At 40.9% G+C, this 19,613-nt stretch overlaps 3 protein-coding genes across 6 annotated transcripts in view; all 3 read left to right on the top strand.

Annotated features, from left to right (window-relative positions):
• LOC115730401 (60S ribosomal protein L13-1) overlaps positions 1–12,278 on the top strand; it is a 47,085-nt gene extending 34,807 nt beyond the window's left edge. Inside the window, exons 1-6 of one of the 4 annotated variants that reach the window (XM_048276399.1) lie at positions 4,298–4,378; positions 5,359–5,474; positions 5,566–5,699; positions 6,352–6,510; positions 6,597–6,832; positions 12,267–12,278. In XM_048276399.1, the coding sequence (XP_048132356.1) occupies positions 5,366–5,474; positions 5,566–5,699; positions 6,352–6,510; positions 6,597–6,818 (624 nt within the window). In that variant the 5' untranslated portion in view covers positions 4,298–4,378; positions 5,359–5,365 and the 3' untranslated portion in view covers positions 6,819–6,832; positions 12,267–12,278. Of the gene's footprint in view, positions 1–4,297; positions 4,444–5,358; positions 5,475–5,565; positions 5,700–6,351; positions 6,511–6,596; positions 7,083–12,266 lie in introns of those variants that run through there. The other 3 variants (XM_048276396.1, XM_048276397.1, XM_048276398.1) reach the window with 3 other exon arrangements.
• Positions 1,889–2,716, top strand: LOC125314185 (receptor like protein 23-like). Its single transcript, XM_048275689.1, has one exon. It carries the CDS (start codon positions 1,889–1,891, stop codon positions 2,714–2,716), a length of 828 nt encoding a protein of 275 aa, XP_048131646.1.
• LOC115732669 (putative receptor like protein 25) lies at positions 2,371–3,339 on the top strand. The gene has a single exon (XM_048276400.1). The coding sequence runs from the start codon at positions 2,796–2,798 to the stop codon at positions 3,315–3,317; it is 522 nt and encodes a 173-aa protein (XP_048132357.1). The 5' UTR covers positions 2,371–2,795; the 3' UTR covers positions 3,318–3,339.
• Positions 12,279–19,613: the final 7,335 nt, after the last annotated feature.

Raw genomic sequence — 19,613 nt, 5'->3', positions numbered from 1 at the left:
CTCATATTTAGGAGTACCGATAAGAGAATTACTTGACCGGCCTATGTCGAAGATAAGGTCGACATATATTTGCGCAAACAAAGCGCTATGACCCTAAGAATTATAGAATGACTCACGTTGGTCAATCTAAGAGACGGACAAAAGTCTTCCTATGGAAAAAGTATGAGATTCCATTTTAGTGGATCAACATCAATCACGGCATGCACGAGAATTCGACCAGATCTGTACCTTGTGGATGTGTGACCAACTTGTTTTCCCTTTTCAAAAAAAAAAAGGCATATTTACTTATAACTCTTGACATTGGTTTAACAGAAAAAAAAAAAAAAAAAAAAGAACAATGAGATCCACGCAATATGTTGAAATTTTATCGAAATGCAGTACCGTAAATAAACACTCAAGTATGGAAAAGAGAGCGAATTGTTGCCGCCTACAAAAAGCTTCTCCGTCGCACTCTCCCTCGAGAACTCACCTCAGTGACCAAAAGAAGGAAAACAAAAGCAGAAAATTATGGCAGCCTTATCGTTGTATCTGCTGCTTACTTGGATGTTCCTACTTTCTGTCTTCCCTACTAGGTTTGCTCGGGAACTATGTCATGCGGATGAGAGCTCTGCCTTAATGGAATTCAAGAGAAGTTTCAGAACCAACAGGACAGATTCGGCGATGCGAATATCCAAAGGTCCAATCCTGGTCACTGAATGGAAGTGGAGATTGTTGTTCGTGGGACGGCGTCGAATGTGATGAGGTCACCGGCCGAGTGATCGCCCTCGACCTCAGTGGAAGTTGTCTCTCGGGCACCATGAGTCCCAACACCACTCTCTTTCGACTCGTTCACCTGGAGTCGCTCAATCTTGCGTACAACAGATTCAACTTCTCCCCCAATCCCATACGGCTTCGGCAATCTTTCCAGGTTACAATATCTTAATCTTGCCAGCTCGGACTTTTCCGGTGAAATACCTCACGATATCTCGCAACTCTCTGAGTTAGTTTCTCTCGATTTGTCCGATTCTTTTTCCGAGGCACTTCATTTGCCCAACGTGGGCAACTTTGTTCATAATTTGACTGGGCTAAAAGAACTTGATCTTTCTGGAGTGAGCTTGTTGTCACCTATCCCTCCTGTGCTAGCGAATTTCTCTTCCCTGACATCGCTTGGGCTTGTATATTGTGGATTGAATGGAGACTTTCCTGTTTCCATTTGCTAATCTTCAAATTATACTTGAGTAATCAACTACCAGCTACACTGGTAATAACTGCAGGTCAAATCTGCTTCCTTTGCTAATCTTACCCAGCTACAATAACTTGAGTGGTGATACTTTGGAGTGGGTGGTCAACTTGACCAAACTTACCAAGTTGGACATTTCAGGTAATAGATCTTTTTCATTTTTCAGGTAATAGTTCAGACGACGACGAGATTATTTAACCAAAGAGAAAAAATGAAATTGAAATTCAATGGTGTAACTAACGCCTCCTTTGTCTTTTTTGCTCTCTGTTTGGTAGATAATCTGTTTAGCGGTGGATTTCCATCTTCATTTGAGAACCTGAAGCAGTTGACTTGGCTCGACCTTTCTCGCAACGACTTGCATGGTGATATTCCGGGCACGTTGTGGAATCTGAAGGATCTTGAATTTTCTTTGGCTGGAGTCCCTTAATCTCAATGGCGTTCTCGATGGAAATGATCTATTCAAACTCAAGAACTTGAGAATGTTAGACTTGTCCTTCAACAATATATCGTTCACGAAGTCATTCGTCAATACCACTGCATCGAAGCTTGCCTACTTATTCTTGGATTCATGCAACTTGACCGAGTTCCCACAGTTTATAGGCTACTTAAGCAAATTGGACGTCGTTAGACCTACAACACAACAGAATCCGAGGGACCATTCCTAGTTGGATGTGGAACAATAGCAAAGAATCTCTCCAGTATATAGATCTTTCTCACAATCTTTTAACGGGCTTCGAAAACAACCAGACCGATCTTCCTTTGCCGAACTTGAAGTACCTTGACGTTAGTTCTAACTTGCTGGAAACAACCCTCCCTATCCCACCTCCCTCAGTCATGATATACAACATCTCCAGCAATTTCCTATCTGGGGAAGTTCCAACATCCATTTGTCAAGTGAGCTCTCTTGCCGTGCTCGATTTGTCCAACAATGCTCTGAATGGCACACTTCCTCCTTGTCTGGGCAGTGTTGCTCCTTTGATTTATTTGAACCTCGCGAGAAATAAATTCAGCGGCATGATTCCTCGTGTTTACCCCGATGGTTGTGCATTGAAGATGATCGACCTCAGAGAAAACCGACTAGGAGGGACTGTTCCGAGATCTTTAGGAAATTGCGGAGCACTGGAGTACTTAAATCTTGGTAGCAACGAAATTAATGATACATTCCCAATTTGGCTGTCGGAATTGGCCTACCTAAAAGTTATTGGCTTGCAGTCCAATAAGTTCCATGGTCCCATAGAAGGTCATCTAAGCCAGCTTAACTTCACCAGTTTACAAATCCTAAACCTTTCCAACAACAGCTTCAATGGTAAACTTCCTTCCAAGTTGTTGCAGAGTAGCCGCGCCATGAAGGTTATCGTCGGTCAAGATAAGCTGGCATACATGAATATTTATCAACGGCTTGATCTGTCTATTGCTTCATTCCGCGCAAATATGACTTTTGAGATAACATTGATGAATAAGGGCACCGAAAAGGGAATATCTGAAGATTCCAGATAACCTTGTGGCAATTGACCTCTCCAATAACAAGTTTGAAGGTTTCATTCCTGAACTCATTGGAGATCTGAAGGCACTTCGTATGCTCAACCTTTCAAACAACTTCCTCATCGGTAGCATCCCTCCTTCCCTGGAAAAGCTGACAATGCTCGAGTCACTAGATCTTTCCATGAACAATCTCGTGGGAGAGATTCCCCAACAACTAGCCAGCCTCACATTTCTTGAGGTTTTCAATGTCTCTCACAATCGATTGTCGGGACCAATACCACGTGGAACACAATTCGACACATTCGGGAGCAGTTCATTCGCGATGAATGAAGGGTTGTGTGGAAGTCCTCTGCCAAATAAATGCAAAAATGGCGATAACGCTCCACCACCACCACCACCACCTCTTTTTGACGTAGATAATGAAGAAGAGTCTCTATTCGACTTGGATTGGAAAATCGTGTTGGCTGGCGTTGGAGTTGGGTTTTGGGTTGGTGTTGTTCTAGAGAACTTGATCATTGACAAGAAGAGTAGGTGGTTCTTGCACTACTCCAAGAGAATGGCAAAAGGATGTCAAAAGGTGAGGAAAGCTCTGGCAGACAAGAAAATATGCAGCTAGATACTTAATGCTAGATTTTGATCTATGTTTGTTTGCATGTTTCAGTACATTACTATGAGATGTTGTCTTCTTGCTCATGAAAGTTAGTTCTTTAGGTTCTTAGAGAACATCTCCATCCATACATACATCAGTAGTGTCATAAATTTTTGTTGTAATATACATGGTCGAGGATGACGCGAAAAGTCCTATTGTCCATGGAAACCAAGGAGATTGGTGTGATAATCTTCACGGCTCAACCACCTCTTGGATAATGGACCAAACTTATCACTTGTCGATAATAAAAGCTTATCATTTTCTGATGTAAACACGAGTTTTACTAATCCAATGTACCATGACATTGAGATATCGGCCTTGATATGGCTCAAGAGGAGCCTTGGAATCAAATGAGCAAGTTCTCGTTGCGTTTATCTGAAGCTCGAATCATAATTATCAATAGGCAAAAACGGAGATTACTACTCGTGGAGGTTGGGAGGGTTGGAATGTGACAAATTCAATGATCACGTTGCCGGCCTTGACCTCAGTAGCAATTATCTCTCCTACACCATACAACACCGGTCTTTTTAAATCTAATATGTTGTGATGTAATATGGATATCAACGAATTGCTGGTCTTTTTAAATCTAATTGGTTGTTATGTAATGTAGATATCAACGGATCTTACAATTCAAATTTAATCCATGAAGAAGAAATTATACGATTCAAGTCTGAATCATTCCCATTTACCAAATCTTAGACCAATCATGTTTTCTTAAACACATTTAACTCTCTCTCTCTCTCTCTCTCTCTCCCCCCGAACAAATAAAGGGGAAAATCTTTGCTGCGCCAGCTAATGCTTGATTCCGGCGCCCCTAATGTCACTGAAAAGAAAGGGACTACACCGCATCTTAATTGGGCCTTGAACTTTTCTCCTGCGACCCGAGTCCAAAAACAGCTAAAAGAATCGGGTCAGGCCCAAAAACCTTTTTTTTTTTTTAAAGCCCTAGGGTTTTATATAGGAAGCGATATAAAGCTTCTCTCAGTCGATCGAATGATCGCCCGGCTCACTTGTCGGCTCTGAAGCAGGTACTCATCTCTCAGTCGATTCTTTTTCGGTTGATTCACGTCGGATTTGCTTCGATTCATTCCGCGTTCGAATCTGTTGCTTTGCTCTGTTTCTATCCTGATCGTTTGAAAGTTTGGTCGTTTGTCGCGTCGTTCGATCGGTTTTGCTGATATCAAGCTCAATCTGTGAACGGCTTTGGCCAATCTAATTGGGCCATTAAATGTTGTAGATGCGAGGGGTGTTCTCTTCACGAATCACGGTGTTCTTGTTTCCCTGCCGAATGTAGTGTGTTGGAAATGCTGCGTTTTGTTTTCACTCGACCTCTTCTGTTGAATTATTGTTTGTGTGGATTGATGAAAGGTTTGTGGGCGAGGCAATGTTGGAAGTAACTGTATCCTTTTCTTGGGCTGAGGAGGTTGTCAAGTTCTGATTTGTATCTGATTGTACTACTTGTCAGAATTGTTGGCGATGTAGAATTTTGTTGTCTAGTGTGCAGGGGAATGTGAAGGTTTAAGAATGCCGATCCCCATTCAGGGGATCGTAATTCTAAATGCGGACATGATTCTTGTACTTTAAATGAGATTTACCTGGATTTCAGGCATCTAAGAATATCCTGATTTGAGCTCAACATGTTTCAGCTTATATAAGTTGTTGGTTGACAAAAGTAAAAGTGATGTCGTTTGACACACTATCGTTTGGTTTAATGCCTAATTATATCAGTCTTTTTCTTATGTGAAAATGGTTATTCTGGATTGAAATTATTGTGTCAGCCATGTGGAAGATCGTGTGATTATGATATTATCTGAATTTCTAAATAGGCACTGAAAACCAGTTTTAACATTGTGCAGACTGAACAAACAAATTTGCTGTACTTTTTGTGAATGTTTTTGGATCATTATCTGTCACGTATTTACAGTCTAATAGCTTTTGCTGATAACAAAAGTCCACATCTTAGAGCCATCTTAACCCTCTAAGCTTTGTTTTTTCCCCCCCTTTTTAGGTAAGTCATGGTTAAACATAACAATGTTGTGCCAAGTGGGCACTTCAGAAAGCACTGGCAAAATTACGTCAAGACCTGGTTTAACCAGCCTGCAAGAAAAGCTAGAAGACGCTTAGGTAATTGAATTACTCCCTTTATATAGAAGTGATGTCATTTGTTGCCATTCTTATTCTCGGAGCATTCTGATGTTCTTTATTTTGTGCCCAGCTCGGCAAAAGAAGGCTGTGAAGATTTTCCCGAGGCCAACAGCAGGTCCACTCCGACCAGTTGTCCATGGTCAAACCGTGAAGTATAATATGAAGGTCAGGGCTGGGAAGGGATTTTCTCTTGAAGAACTTAAGGTATAGTCACAATGAGTACCTTGTTTGAATGGTTCCTTTGTCATGAAGAATCTTCATTACCTTGTTAAGATAATTTTTCAGTGTTGATACAATTAAAATGAATAGATGCGACCATCCAGCCCTTTCAAAGTTTGTGACGATGACATTCGACTATCATTTGACTTGCTGTTCTGCTTCATAATTCTGTCAGTTAGGAAATTGCTCACTGCCCCTTTCAGATCTTTATATCCCAAATCACGAAGCATCATAAGGAGATAGGCCATTTGTACCTCATTAACATCATTTTCACCATAATTTTGCATAAGAAGCTTTATTAAAGCCCCTGTACTCTTTTACTGGCATATATACCTACCTGTGGCCAAAGTCGCATTCGGCTATTCAAGTGGCAGCTTTCAAGTAGATTTGCATGATTAGCTTCATTTACCTAACTAAACAGAATTTGGGACTTCTGTTCTCGTTTTTAACTTTTTGTTGTTGTTATCTTCTTTATTTTTTTTTTTTGCATTGTGGTTTGGTATTCCTACATTTTTTCTCCCTTATTTTGATGATAACTAAACGGCTCCCCTGATTGCTCTTTCTTCAAGGATTTCCTATTACAATTTCCAGCATTTTGTTCATGCCTTATGCTTAACTCGCATTTTGTATGTCTCAGGCGGCAGGCATCCCAAAGAAATTAGCCCCAACAATTGGAATTGCACTTGATCATCGACGTAAGAATCGCTCACTGGAAGGTCTTCAAGCTAATGTGCAAAGACTAAAGACATATAAGGCAAAACTAGTTGTCTTCCCAAGACGCGCACGGAAATTCAAGGTAAATTGAGAACTTAAAAAATTGTATTGACTTTTTTCCGAAACCCTGTTCTCGTTGAAAACATCTCATCTTCCTTCTCCATGCAGGCTGGTGATTCTACTCCAGAAGAGCTTGCAAATGCAACTCAAGTCCAAGGAACTTACCTGCCCATTGTAAGAGAAAAGCCAGCAGTGGAACTTGTGAAGGTCACGGATCAGATGAAATCGTTCAATGCATATGCCAAGCTGCGAGTGGAGCGCATGAACCAACGTCATGTTGGCGTGAGGATGAAGAAGGCCGCTGAGGCTGAGAAGGAAGAGAAGAAGTAGTGAGCCAGTTCGGGGTTAATTTTCTTGGTGGGTAATTAACATTTTAGCCAGAGGGGGAATTCAAAATGGAATGAGTATCGTTTAGCTTTATAGTTTCATGCTTTTTTGGTACCATCATGAGCAAGATGTTCAGACGACCTCGGTTGTGAGAGTTCCATCTGTGTTTTGACATTCTTTTTCCCCCTACGTTTTGATGTTTTTCAGACTTCCCCGAGCAGATATTAGATTGCTTTTGGAAATGAAATTTGTGGAAATTTTCAGTGAGACTTGTCACTTTGAATATGTGGAGGACCACAGTATACTTCGAGCTATATTTCGTATGTGCATTTCAACCGCATTATCGTGATGAATGGAAATCTTTTACCAGGAGTTTTATCCTAGAAACAGGAACAACCCCCTTGGGCCTTGTTTGATTGCAATGAATGGACTCAGAGACATGAAAGTAAGATTATACTTCCTCTTGCGTTGCTTAAGGTTTTAGGTGATTCGGTTTTAGATGCTTTAGACTTTTTGAGCATTTTTTGGGGATTGTGGGATTTTTTTTGTCTTGGGGAGGGAGGAGGAGGAGGGGGCAGAAAGAAAATGGCATCTTCGTATATATAGGGACGCTCGGATAATTGATCCGACGACTTAAAAGGGTCTGCAAATGTAAAACTCAAGCATGGTTTTGGTAGGCTATAGAGACATGTCAATAGTCATTGGGTGAAGGGTAAGGAGCAGCTGCCATCAGTTTGCCTAGAATTGTCGGAGGGATTTAAGAACAGAGCAGACACTTGATCAGCTCGTCGCAGCGCAGTTGGCTCTTCCACGACGACCCGGCCACCTCTCCTCCGTGGAATTGCCCCTGCGGATATCTTCTTGTCCGGCCTACAACACACACCACCCCCCCACACCCACACACCCCCGGGCTGGCCTTCTCCTCCATCCTCTACCATTCTCCCCTTGGCTCCTTGCCCACTGATCTTGCCCTGCAGGGTTGTGACCATGTACAAGGGGTGTGTACCGCACCATGGAGACCGGAGGGGAGAAAGACTCCGGCTAAGAGTCGACCCCCGTCTCCCCGTGGGAGAGATGGGCGGCCCCAAGAGGAGCCTGTTCTAAGGACGCCCTTTTGGACGGCCACACGTTCCGCATGTTGTCCCAATGTGGCAACCGTGACACTGCTCTGGACTCCGCTTTTGCACCCTCAAACCCAAGGTGTAGTCGGTTGATGGGGGTACAAAAAGAACCGCGAGGATGATGATGCCTTGCGTCCCAAGACTCCAGCTTTCGACGTCTATAAGCCCACGCCCACATGAGCTTGCGACAGGGTGGACATGTCCTGTCCGTGGTAGAGGTGTTTAAATGGGTAGAAAACCCATATTCAATATAAATTAGTCAAGTTTTAATGAATGGATAATTAATAGGTGTGAGTTGTAAAACTCTCTTATAGCATGTGGATTGTAAATGAGTTTTCTTTAACCCCATAGAAAATATTAGGTAGTCCTTCCTTGCCAACTCATCTCTAATCCACTCCACTAATTAGTCGACGCGTGTCATATGGGGACCACATTTCAGATTGTTCAGAATTTATTTTTTCACTCACCTTTTCTTTTCCTTAAATACCACTCGCCTTCATCCTCACATCCTCAAGAAAACCGCCAGACGAGTCCCGGCTGAAGCAGCCTAGCACTCGTCTGCGGCCAGCGGAGAGGAAGCAGCGGGCTGAGCCGCTGAGATTGCATGCGGCGAGGACACGGTGGCGGCAAGGCCACAGGCGGAGGCAGGGGTCAAGGTCTGGTTGAGGACATGCTTCACGTTCAAGATCGCCGCTCCTTGAGCTGGAGGTCGCGATAGCATTTAGAGCGGAGGTTCTGGGCGGTCAGGTTGCTGAAGAAGCCGCAGTTGTTGGCGCAGAGCGACGTCCCTGGCGCTAGGACGGAGGTGGTGCTGCGTAGGCGGAATGGGGCGGGGCAAGCGACGGCAAACCACAACAAGTCAAGTGGTGGTGGTGATAGGTGAGAGGCTTGCTCAAAGTCCCCAAAGTGGATAGCTGTTCGTTTTCTTTTTGAACGAGCTCCCCTCTATCAAGCTCAGTGGGAGGTTCTCTACTGTGAAAAAGAAGAAGAGGGCAGCGAGAGAAACGGGAGGAGCTCATTTTTGGCCGATTAACCGAGAAAGGAAAAGGCAGAATTCTGTTTTGTGGGTGGGAGGTTGAAACCGAGAGAAAAACAGAGAATAGGGAGAGTTCAAGAAGGGGAGCTCGAGAGCAGAGAGCTTGACCCCCGCCTCCGCCTCGCCGCTGCCCGCGATCTTAGCAGCACAGCCAGCGGCTCCCTCGCCGTCGGCCGCAGACGGGCGTGAGGCCACTTCAGCTGCGACTAGGGGTGCACATGAAATCACTTCAGAATTTCTATTTCTTTGCCAGAGAAATGTATTTGATAAAAATATGATCGAAGTAGAAATCCGTTTAGCAAAAAATTGACTTCTGGTAGGATTTTTCACTTCTGGCAAGATTTTTTACTTCTGACAAGATTTTCGACCAATTTTGAGAAGTAAAAAATTTTAACTTCTCGGCTTCAGAATCACTTCTTGGACCAGACCCGCCTTCGCCGACCGCCGACGGCCGCCCACCACCCCCGTGACCGCCAACGCCCATCACCGCCGTGACCACCGCCCGGCCAGCCACCCACCACCACCGCGACCTCCGCCAACGGCTGCCCACCACCGCCCGACCGCTGCCCCCCGCTGCCCACCGCCGCCGGCCACCAACCCCCGCCGCCGCTAACCGTAGACCATCGCCACGGCCGCCCACCACCTCCGCCACCGACCACTGCCGCCGCCGTCAACCATCGCCACCGAAAATTTTGGTAATAATGTTTCAAAAATCGAAATTTTCAACCGTTACCAAACAAATTTTTCTGATCAGAAGTCAATCTAGAGTAGAAGTAGAAAAATCAACTTCTACTTTTGAGGAGAAGTAGAGAAATCAATTTCTGATCAGAAGTTCATTTCTTGGAGAGAAGTGATTTCATGCGCACCCTAGGCTAGCGATTTTGTTAAGGATGTGGAGATGCAGACGAGAGGTGTTTGGGGAAAAGTAAAGGTGAGTGAAAAATGAACTTCTGAAAATTGTGAAATGTGGCCTCCGCCCCCGATATGACACGTGTCAATCAAATAGTGGAGTGGCTTAGACATGAGTTGGCAAGGAATAATTACCAAATATTTTATCACCCATAGAAAATATTTAGCTTATAAAGATTATTAGTTGAGCCAACTCATTAATGAGATATCATGCTCTTGAACAATTTTTATATTTATAATTTTTTTGTAATTTCTGATTTTTTAATTTTAATTTTCTTTCCTACGAAGTCCAATGAGAGTTGCCAACCAACCCTCGCCGGTCGTGTGCGAGGACCGCAAACCCCTCGCTAGCAACGGGCGAGGGTCGTGGCCCTCGTAGACAGCCACTAGGCCGGGCGTTGCAGCACTCGGCATATCTAGCAAGGGTCGATTGGCCCTCGTTGGATTTCGTAAAAGAAAAGAAAAATAAAAAAAAAATATATAAATAAAATCAAATTTTAAAAAAAAATCATAAAAATTGTTCACTAGATTTGTCTTGCATAGAAGTATTTCAGTAATAAATTACACGAAACAAGTTTTCCATGATTTGATTAAATATGGAATTGTTTATGCACTACTAATGGTCGGAACTGATATAGGTCATAGATTTTTATTTTCAACTTTTTTATTTAATTATACAAATGTCAATGGAGACTTAACAATTTATGTTGGGATAAAATTGGACTTTTGTAACGACTTAACTGATCAAGATATTTTAAAATGACCTCAGAAAACAAAATTTGAAGATGATTTTAAAGGATGTCTCCAATTTAGTAAAACAGAAAGTGGTAGAGTAAACAAAGAAATAGACATATAGGAGAGCACTGAGCTAAATTCATACTCCAGCAAGATTAATTTCGACAACAACAAGCATATTGATTTTTCATCACACTAGGACGTGACAGAGTAGTAAGCACGGCTCTACTGGACCAATATAACATCAATCGCAATTGACATTAACTCACATTTCTCTATAAGAAGATAAAGATGAAAATCCAGATCGGAGATTCGCCAAGCAAGAAAGTGATTTTAGTCAAATCATGCATGAAATTTGAAAATTCCCAGCCACTTCTTGTGCAGATCGGTGAGGGCGAGCCTAGTTTGAGGCCAAAGAGGGCGGCCATCGCCCATGTCAGGGAGGATAGCTAGTAGAGGTAGCAAAATGAGTCTAAAACTCATATTTTAACCTATATTTAATGACATGAGCCAAAAATGGGTTGCCTTGAATTTTAAACAAGCTTAAGTAGGTCATAAACGTGTTACTTAACAAGTTAATAGGTCTTAAAAGAGTTTTAAATGGGTCATAAATGGGTTAGGTTTATAAAGTAAATCTCATCGGTGGCTACCACCGATAGTTGCTAGGAGTCACCATTGCCCACCGATATTAGGTCGTTGGCCGTTGGACGCCCTTGATAATTAGTCACATTAGATGACGCCGAGCTTGTTTCTCTAAGATAACCTTATTTCTTTTTTTGTTCTTGAGATCAAAAGAGACTTATTATTTCTATTCCAAATCTATTTCTTGACCACTAAACCAATATGGAAAAGGGAATAGAAAAATTAACCGACATACACAAAAAAAATTTTGTTCTTTTTCTATTCCCGAGAACAAAAGAACATAAAAGCAAGTAAGCATGGTTCCTAAAACTATGCAGACTGTGGCAGCAAGTGGCAGTTATTAAATATGATGATTCATTGCAATTGAAAATTCCATGGCATCCAATGTTTTATTTGTATATAAACCTCAGAACAAGACTTGAAAATGTGAAAATGGAGGTTTTACAAACTTGTGGTTCCAAGGGAGGTTTTAGGAACTTATTTCACCTAGGTTCCAAGTGAAACCCGCACAAGATTTAGAACCGCACATCCCTATTATAGATCTCACTTATAAGTAAAATATTTTATTTTTATTGCTATCCTTCATTTTTATAGATTCCATTTATTTCATGGAAAATGTTATAATTATCAGAAAATATATTCCAAACATTTATTTTTGATGAAAATAGCAATAATTGTCGGAGTTTGGCTGAAATATGAAAAAGATTAGGAAAATATTTTATGCTGTTTGGAGATAAATTTTATTTGATTTTCCTAAACACGCATATATTATTCGGACACTAGTGACTTGGGTATGAGCAACCGGATAACCAAGTCCGAGTCCACCCTCGATGGACCTCGACCTGGGTACTAGGGACTCGGGCATGGGCATGGGCACGGGTACTAGGTTTCTCGGCCTCTACCTCAATAGACCCGACTCATGGGTCGAGGGATCCGGACAGGGGGACTGGGGACCTAAGCCCGAGCACGCCTTTGTGGACTTGAGCCCCGGTGATCCTACTTCCTAAGTTTTTCATCTATGTTAATTAAATAGATGTTGCAAACTTGCCCAAGGTGAACAATAATCTAATTATATTTTCCGAGGCGATCGATCGGACAATTGTCTTCATTTATATTTTCATTGGAGACCGAGGCATCCTGTCCAAAATATTTAACCAAGTCTTCTAATGCTCCTGAAACAACCCCCACCCCTTTTTCCAAAAATAAATAAATAAATAAATAAAAGCAATTTCTTTTATTACTCTAAAATTAGACAAAACAGAAAAAAGATCGAAGCTAAATCTGAATCCGGTAAGACTATGGCAAAAATTAAAAATTCTAGCAAATGATATAAAGGACTGTATAGCGATAATAGGGAGAGAATTCACTTGGCTAGTTCCGGGTTTGGCCCCGGTGTTGGTTCCTCTACTTGCAATGTTGCTGTTGGACCCGGCATCGGATCCTCTCTCGATGGTGTCGGCCCCTCAATTGGGGTTAATGGCATCGGCCCGGGTGCCGGCTCATCTATTGGCGGTGTTTGCCCCGGTGCCGGCCCCTCGGTCGGGGTCGGTGGTGTCGGCCCAAGTGCTGGCTCATCTATTGGCGGTGTCGGCCCCAATGCGAGCCCCTCGGGTGGGGTTGGTGGAGTAGGCTTGAGTGCAAACCCCTCGGTTGGGGTCGGAGGTGTCGGCCCTAGCGCCGGCTCATCAATTGAGGTCGGAGGAGTCGACCCGAGTGCAGGCCCCTCGGTTAGGGTTGTTGACCCAAGTGCTGGCCCCTCGGTTGGGCGTCGGGGGTGTTGGTCCTAGCGCCGGCTCATGAACCGGGGTCGGTGGCGTCGGCCCTAGCACCGATCCGTCCCTTGGTGCCTCGCTTGTTGGTGGTGTTGGGCCCAATGTATGCCCCTCAACCGTGGTCGGTGGCGTTGGCCCAAGCGTAGGTATCACGGGTATCGGCTTTGGACCCGCCGGCCCTCTTGCTCGTGTTGAGGGTATCGGCTTTGGTTTGGGCGCCGGAGGCGGCGTGCGCGGCGCTAGTGGCGGACCACAGTGAGGGGGCCACGGGAAGGGGAGAGGGAAAGGGAAAGGAGGGCGCAAGAAGGGGGGAAGAGGAGGGATTATGGGGAAGCTGGGGCGGGGAAACCATCTCCAGCAATCGCTCCAAAACGATATAGTGCCGCTCGACCCGGTCGAGTCCTGGCTCGTCGTCTCCGCGACCTCTCTGCCATCGCAGAGCTCACTAACCGAGCAGCAAACGAGAAGAACAACGAGAAATGTGGACATGATGCTCTTGAGACTCGACTTCCCCATTTCTTCACTCCTCTTCTCTTCTTCTCTTGTTGTAAGTTTGGTCAACGTGAGAAGTTCTTACATAGATGATGATCAAGACCGCGATCACGAAGTAGCCATTCCGTGATTTGAACGGCGAGAGTGATTTTTTTTTGGATTTTATCGCGAGAGGAGTTCGTATTCACACCCGCATCATTCTAAAAATTATCAAATTTTGTTGGGGTATAGATTTGAAAATGGCGCGACCTTCTTGTACCCCGAACAAGTTGTCATGTGGATCAAATCACATTGTGGTAGTTCGAGGAAGTACTTGCGAAGAATCACATTTGATGTTCAGAAAATATTTTGGGCAGTACTAAGGATGCCTTAGTGAGCAAACGATGGAATTGCAATTGGAAAATTTTCAAATTTGTGGGGAGAGAGAGGAGAAAGAGATATGAACAAGATCATATGTTTAGCTTTAATGATCTTTTAGAAGCTTTTCGTATATATTCGCACATGTGTATGTTAGTTGCATAAATCAAAAACCAAATGTTTTGATTCCCAATCACTAACGATTGTGCCTTATCTTAGATTTATTCGATTCTTAAGATAGAATTGGAAAAGAAAGGGCAAATGGAATAAAGGGTGTCCCGTGTCTCTATCTATAATAGGAGGCTCCGAGGCTGGATTTTTTTGTAGCCCTTGAACATGATGCACGTGTTGTAGGAGGATTAATTGGTTTGAAAAGTTCGAATCGAGAGTGATTTTATTTCGGATTTTATCGCAAGAGGAGTTCGTATTCACACCTGCATCATTCTAAAAATTATCAAATTTTGTTGGGGTATAGATTTGAAAATGGCGCGACCTTCTTATACCCCGAACAAGTTGTCATGTGGATCAAGTCACATCGTGGTAGTTCGAGGAAGTACTTGCGAAGAATCGCATTTGATGTTCAGAAAATATTTTAGGCACTACTAAGGATGCCTTAGTGAGCAAACGATGGAATTGCAATTGGAAAATTTTCAAATTTGTGGGGAGAGAGAGGAAAAAGAGATATGAACAAGATCATATGTTTAGCTTTAATGATCTTTTAGAAGCTTTTCGTATATATTCGCACATGTGTATGTTAGTTGCATAAATCAAAAACCAAATGTTTTGATTCCCAATCACTAACGATTGTGCCTTATCTTAGATTTATTCGATTCTTAAGATAGAATTGGAAAAGAAAGGGCAAATGGAATCAAGGGTGTCTCTATCTATAATAGGAGGCTCCGAGGCTGGATTTTTTTGTAGCCCTTGAACATGATGCACGTGTTGTAGGAGGATTAATTGGTTTGAAAAGTTCGAATCAAGAGAGATTTTATTTCGGATTTTATCGCGAAAGGAGTTCGTATTCACACCCGCATCATTCTAAAAATTATCAAATTTTGTTGGGGTATAGATTTGAAAATGGCGCGACCTTCTTATACCCGAACAAGTTGTCATGTGGATCAAATCACATCGTGGTAGTTCGAGGAAGTACTTGCGAAGAATCGCATTTGATGTTCAGAAAATATTTTGGGCAGTACTAAGGATGCCTTAGTGAGCAAACGATGGAATTGCAATTGGAAAATTTTCAAATTTGTGGGGAGAGAGAGGAGAAAGAGATATGAACAAAATCATATGTTTAGCTTTAATGATCTTTTAGAAGCTTTTCGTATATATTCGCACATGTGTATGTTAGTTGCATAAATCAAAAACCAAATGTTTTGATTCCCAATCACTAACGATTGTGCCTTATCTTAGATTTATTCGATTCTTAAGATAGAATTGGAAAAGAAAGGGCAAATGGAATAAAGGGTGTCCCGTGTCTCTATCTATAATAAGAGGCTCCGAGGCTGGATTTTTTTGTAGCCCTTGAACATGATGCACGTGTTGTAGGAGGATTAATTGGTTTGAAAAGTTCGAATCGAGAGTGATTTTATTTCGGATTTTATCGCGAGAGGAGTTCGTATTCACACCCGCATCATTCTAAAAATTATCAAATTTTGTTGGGGTATAGATTTGAAAATGGCGCGACCTTCTTATACCCGAACAAGTTGTCATGTGGATCAAATCACATCGTGGTAGTTCGAGGAAGTACTTGCGAAGAATCGCATTTGATGTTCAGAAAATATTTTGGGCAGTACTAAGGATGCCTTAGTGAGCAAACGATGGAATTGCAATTGGAAAATTTTCAAATTTGTGGGGAGAGAGAGGAGAAAGAGATATGAACAAAATCATATGTTTAGCTTTAATGATCTTTTAGAAGCTTTTCGTATATATTCGCACATGTGTATGTTAGTTGCATAAATCAAAAACCAAATGTTTTGATTCCCAATCACTAACGATTGTGCCTTATCTTAGATTTATTCGATTCTTAAGATAGAATTGGAAAAGAAAGGGCAAATGGAATAAAGGGTGTCCCGTGTCTCTATCTATAATAGGAGGCTCCGAGGCTGGATTTTTTTGTAGCCCTTGAACATGATGCACGTGTTGTCCGAGGATTAATTGGTTTGAAAAGTTCGAATCGAGAGTGATTTTATTTCGGATTTTATCGCGAGAGGAGTTCGTATTCACACCCGCATCATTCTAAAAATTATCAAATTTTGTTGGGGTATAGATTTGAAAATGGCGCGACCTTCTTATACCCCGGACAAGTTGTCATGTGGATCAAATCACATCGTGGTAGTTCGAGGAAGTACTTGCGAAGAATCGCATTTGATGTTCAGAAAATATTTTGGGCAGTACTAAGGATGCCTTAGTGAGCAAACGATGGAATTGCAATTGGAAAATTTTCAAATTTGTGGGGAGAGAGAGGAAAAAGAGATATGAACAAGATCATATGTTTAGCTTTAATGATCTTTTAGAAGCTTTTCGTATATATTCGCACATGTGTATGTTAGTTGCATAAATCAAAAACCAAATGTTTTGATTCCCAATCACTAACGATTGTGCCTTATTTTAGATTTATTCGATTCTTAAGATAGAATTGGAAAAGAAAGGGCAAATGGAATCAAGGGTGTCCGCTGTCTCTATCTATAATAGGAGGCTCCGAGGCTGGATTTTTTTGTAGCCCTTGAACATGATGCACGTGTTGTAGGAGGATTAATTGGTTTGAAAAGTTCGAATCGAGAGTGATTTTATTTCGGATTTTATCGCGAGAGGAGTTCGTATTCACACCCGCATCATTCTAAAAATTATCAAATTTTGTTGGGGTATAGATTTGAAAATGGCGCGACCTTCTTATACCCGAACAAGTTGTCATGTGGATCAAATCACATCGTGGTAGTTCGAGGAAGTACTTGCGAAGAATCACATTTGATGTTCAGAAAATATTTTGGGCAGTACTAAGGATGCCTTAGTGAGCAAACGATGGAATTGCAATTGGAAAATTTTCAAATTTGTGGGGAGAGAGAGGAGAAAGAGATATGAACAAGATCATATGTTTAGCTTTAATGATCTTTTAGAAGCTTTTCGTATATATTCGCACATGTGTATGTTAGTTGCATAAATCAAAAACCAAATGTTTTGATTCCCAATCACTAACGATTGTGCCTTATCTTAGATTTATTCGATTCTTAAGATAGAATTGGAAAAGAAAGGGCAAATGGAATAAAGGGTGTCCCCTGTCTCTATCTATAATAGGAGGCTCCGAGGCTGGATTTTTTTGTAGCCCTTGAAGATGATGCACGTGTTGTACGAGGATTAATTGGTTTCGAATCGAGAGTGATTTTATTTCGGATTTTATCGCGAGAGGAGTTCGTATTGACACCCGCATCATTCTAAAAATTATCAAATTTTGTTGGGGTATAGATTTGAAAATGGCGCGACCTTCTTATACCCGAACAAGTTGTCATGTGGATCAAATCACATCGTGGTAGTTCGAGGAAGTACTTGCGAAGAATCGCATTTGATGTTCAGAAAATATTTTGGGCAGTACTAAGGATGCCTTAGTGAGCAAAAGATGGAATTGCAATTGGAAAATTTTCAAATTTGTGGGGAGAGAGAGGAAAAAGAGATATGAACAAGATCATATGTTTAGCTTTAATGATCTTTTAGAAGCTTTCCGTATATATTCGCACATGTGTATGCTAGTTGCATAAATCAAAAACCAAATGTTTTGATTCCCAATCACTAACGATTGTGCCTTATCTTAGATTTATTCGATTCTTAAGATAGAATTGGAAAAGAAAGGGCAAATGGAATCAAGGGTGTCCCCTGTCTCTATCTATAATAGGAGGCTCCGAGGCTGGATTTTTTTGTAGCCCTTGAACATGATGCACGTGTTGTAGGAGGATTAATTGGTTTGAAAAGTTCGGATGTGGGTGTTATAAAAAACCTAAATAATCAAATTTGGTTACTAACAATAAATTAACCAATTGTGTTTCTATTCATCAACATTATTTGCGATAGCACCAAGGTTTGTCCTTCATTAGCAAGTATGAAGAGGTCATTTAAGAAGGGCAAAAAAAAAAAAAATTAAGAGTGTGAGACTTATCTAAAAAAAATAGAATAGTTATTTTTTGGTGGAGAAAATGGGTGAAGATAGTTGAAGTTTTAATAGATAACGGCGAGCAAAATTGGTCTATATTTTTTTAACTCGTATTTGACAGGTCATGTCATAAATGGGTTGCCTGACGTTTTAAATATAGGTCTATATAAAAAAATGCACAACTACATATAGATCTTACCGGTGGCAGAGAGAGATGTTTTAGATCTTCATTGGGCTTTCATATACTATTTTTATTTATAAAGTTCGTGTATGGTTTCTCGAATACTAAAACAAAACATCTTATTGTTTTTTTTTTCGTAATTATAAGTGCAGTAAAGTTTTTTTTTTTCAATTTTCTAAATATGTAAAATGAAAACATCCTACTGAAAAAAAAAATTGATCGAATTTCTAGTACTAGAAAAAAATAACAGGAGATACGTTTTAATAGAATGAATCGTCAAATTTTTTAACTATTCTCTATCCATGTTATATTTGTTTTGAATGATTTTTTGCATTTTGCTATTTTTAATATTTAAGGGAAAAAACTACGAATGTTTGGAGCGCAAGTTAAGTAGATTTTTGGATTGGGTCACTTATGGCTAGCTAAAATCATACTACAAAAATAGGTCAAACGGGTAATTTCAGGTTGAATCCATTTCTTATCCATCTGAACTCTATTTGACCGACCGGTTTGACGGGTTTATTGTTTACACTCAATTTATTTTGAAAAAATGACACAGATAATTCCTTCTATATAAAAATGTTCAATATTGTCCTTTCGTTAATTCAAGTCAACAAAATTTGATGATTTGACTTCCAATCCAAGACGTTTGAAGAGTAGGAAAAAAAATGCTATGTGTGATATCACTTTATATATTCAACTCAAATCAGTACGATAATTCTTTTAAATTATGCAAATTGGAAAAAAGGATTGTCCATGCTATTTGACGATGTGAATTATTATACCTTGATTTTAATTGGATATCTTACGTGGATAATCCACGTGTAATGTTACACCGGTCAAACTTATGGAATTAAAAACAAAATCAACAAATTCTGTATAACAGTGAGTCCGCCTTTTTTCCTTTTTTTTTTTCTTTTTTAAAGTTTTGTTTTTTACAATAAAATATGAATAAAAAATTAAAAATGCCACGTAAAATAAAAAAATTAGTTTAAAAATGTGACGTCAGCAAATTCCGTTAATAAAATCGACGGTGTTAACGGAAGAATTTATTTTTTTTTCAACGGACTTAATTTTATTAACTTGCTAAGTTTTAGGACTCGATTATACTTTTTATAAGTTTTAGAATATAATTATATTTTTGTGATAATTTTTAAAATTTCTCGTGAACATAATCATTTCTTTGTTAGCTTGTTTCATTTCGCAAATTAAGTGTGTATGGGCCCTTAACAACCAACCATCCAAATTATTCCACCTGTACAGTTCGCACAGGGAATATCCAAACTTCCCTTCTCTCTCTCTCTCTCTCACTTAGTTTTTTCTTTTTTTAATCAAACAGATCTCAGCCGTTCAACGATCCAACTCCGGATGAAAACAAAAAATTTTATTTCGTAAGACGCAACTCCCCCAAG

This window comes from Rhodamnia argentea, chromosome 3 (genome assembly GCF_020921035.1).
Source record: "Rhodamnia argentea isolate NSW1041297 chromosome 3, ASM2092103v1, whole genome shotgun sequence".
NCBI classification, from domain to species: Eukaryota; Viridiplantae; Streptophyta; class Magnoliopsida; order Myrtales; family Myrtaceae; genus Rhodamnia; species Rhodamnia argentea.
The sequence above is the reverse complement of the archived record's forward strand: the minus strand, read 5'-3'. Positions and strand labels throughout refer to the sequence as shown.

Bases quoted from the DNA above. Each gene is read 5' to 3' on its own strand.
- LOC125314185 (XM_048275689.1), top strand. From the start codon at position 1,889: ATGTGGAACAATAGCAAAGAATCTCTCCAGTATATAGATCTTTCTCAC.
- LOC115732669 (XM_048276400.1), top strand. From the start codon at position 2,796: ATGCTCAACCTTTCAAACAACTTCCTCATCGGTAGCATCCCTCCTTCC.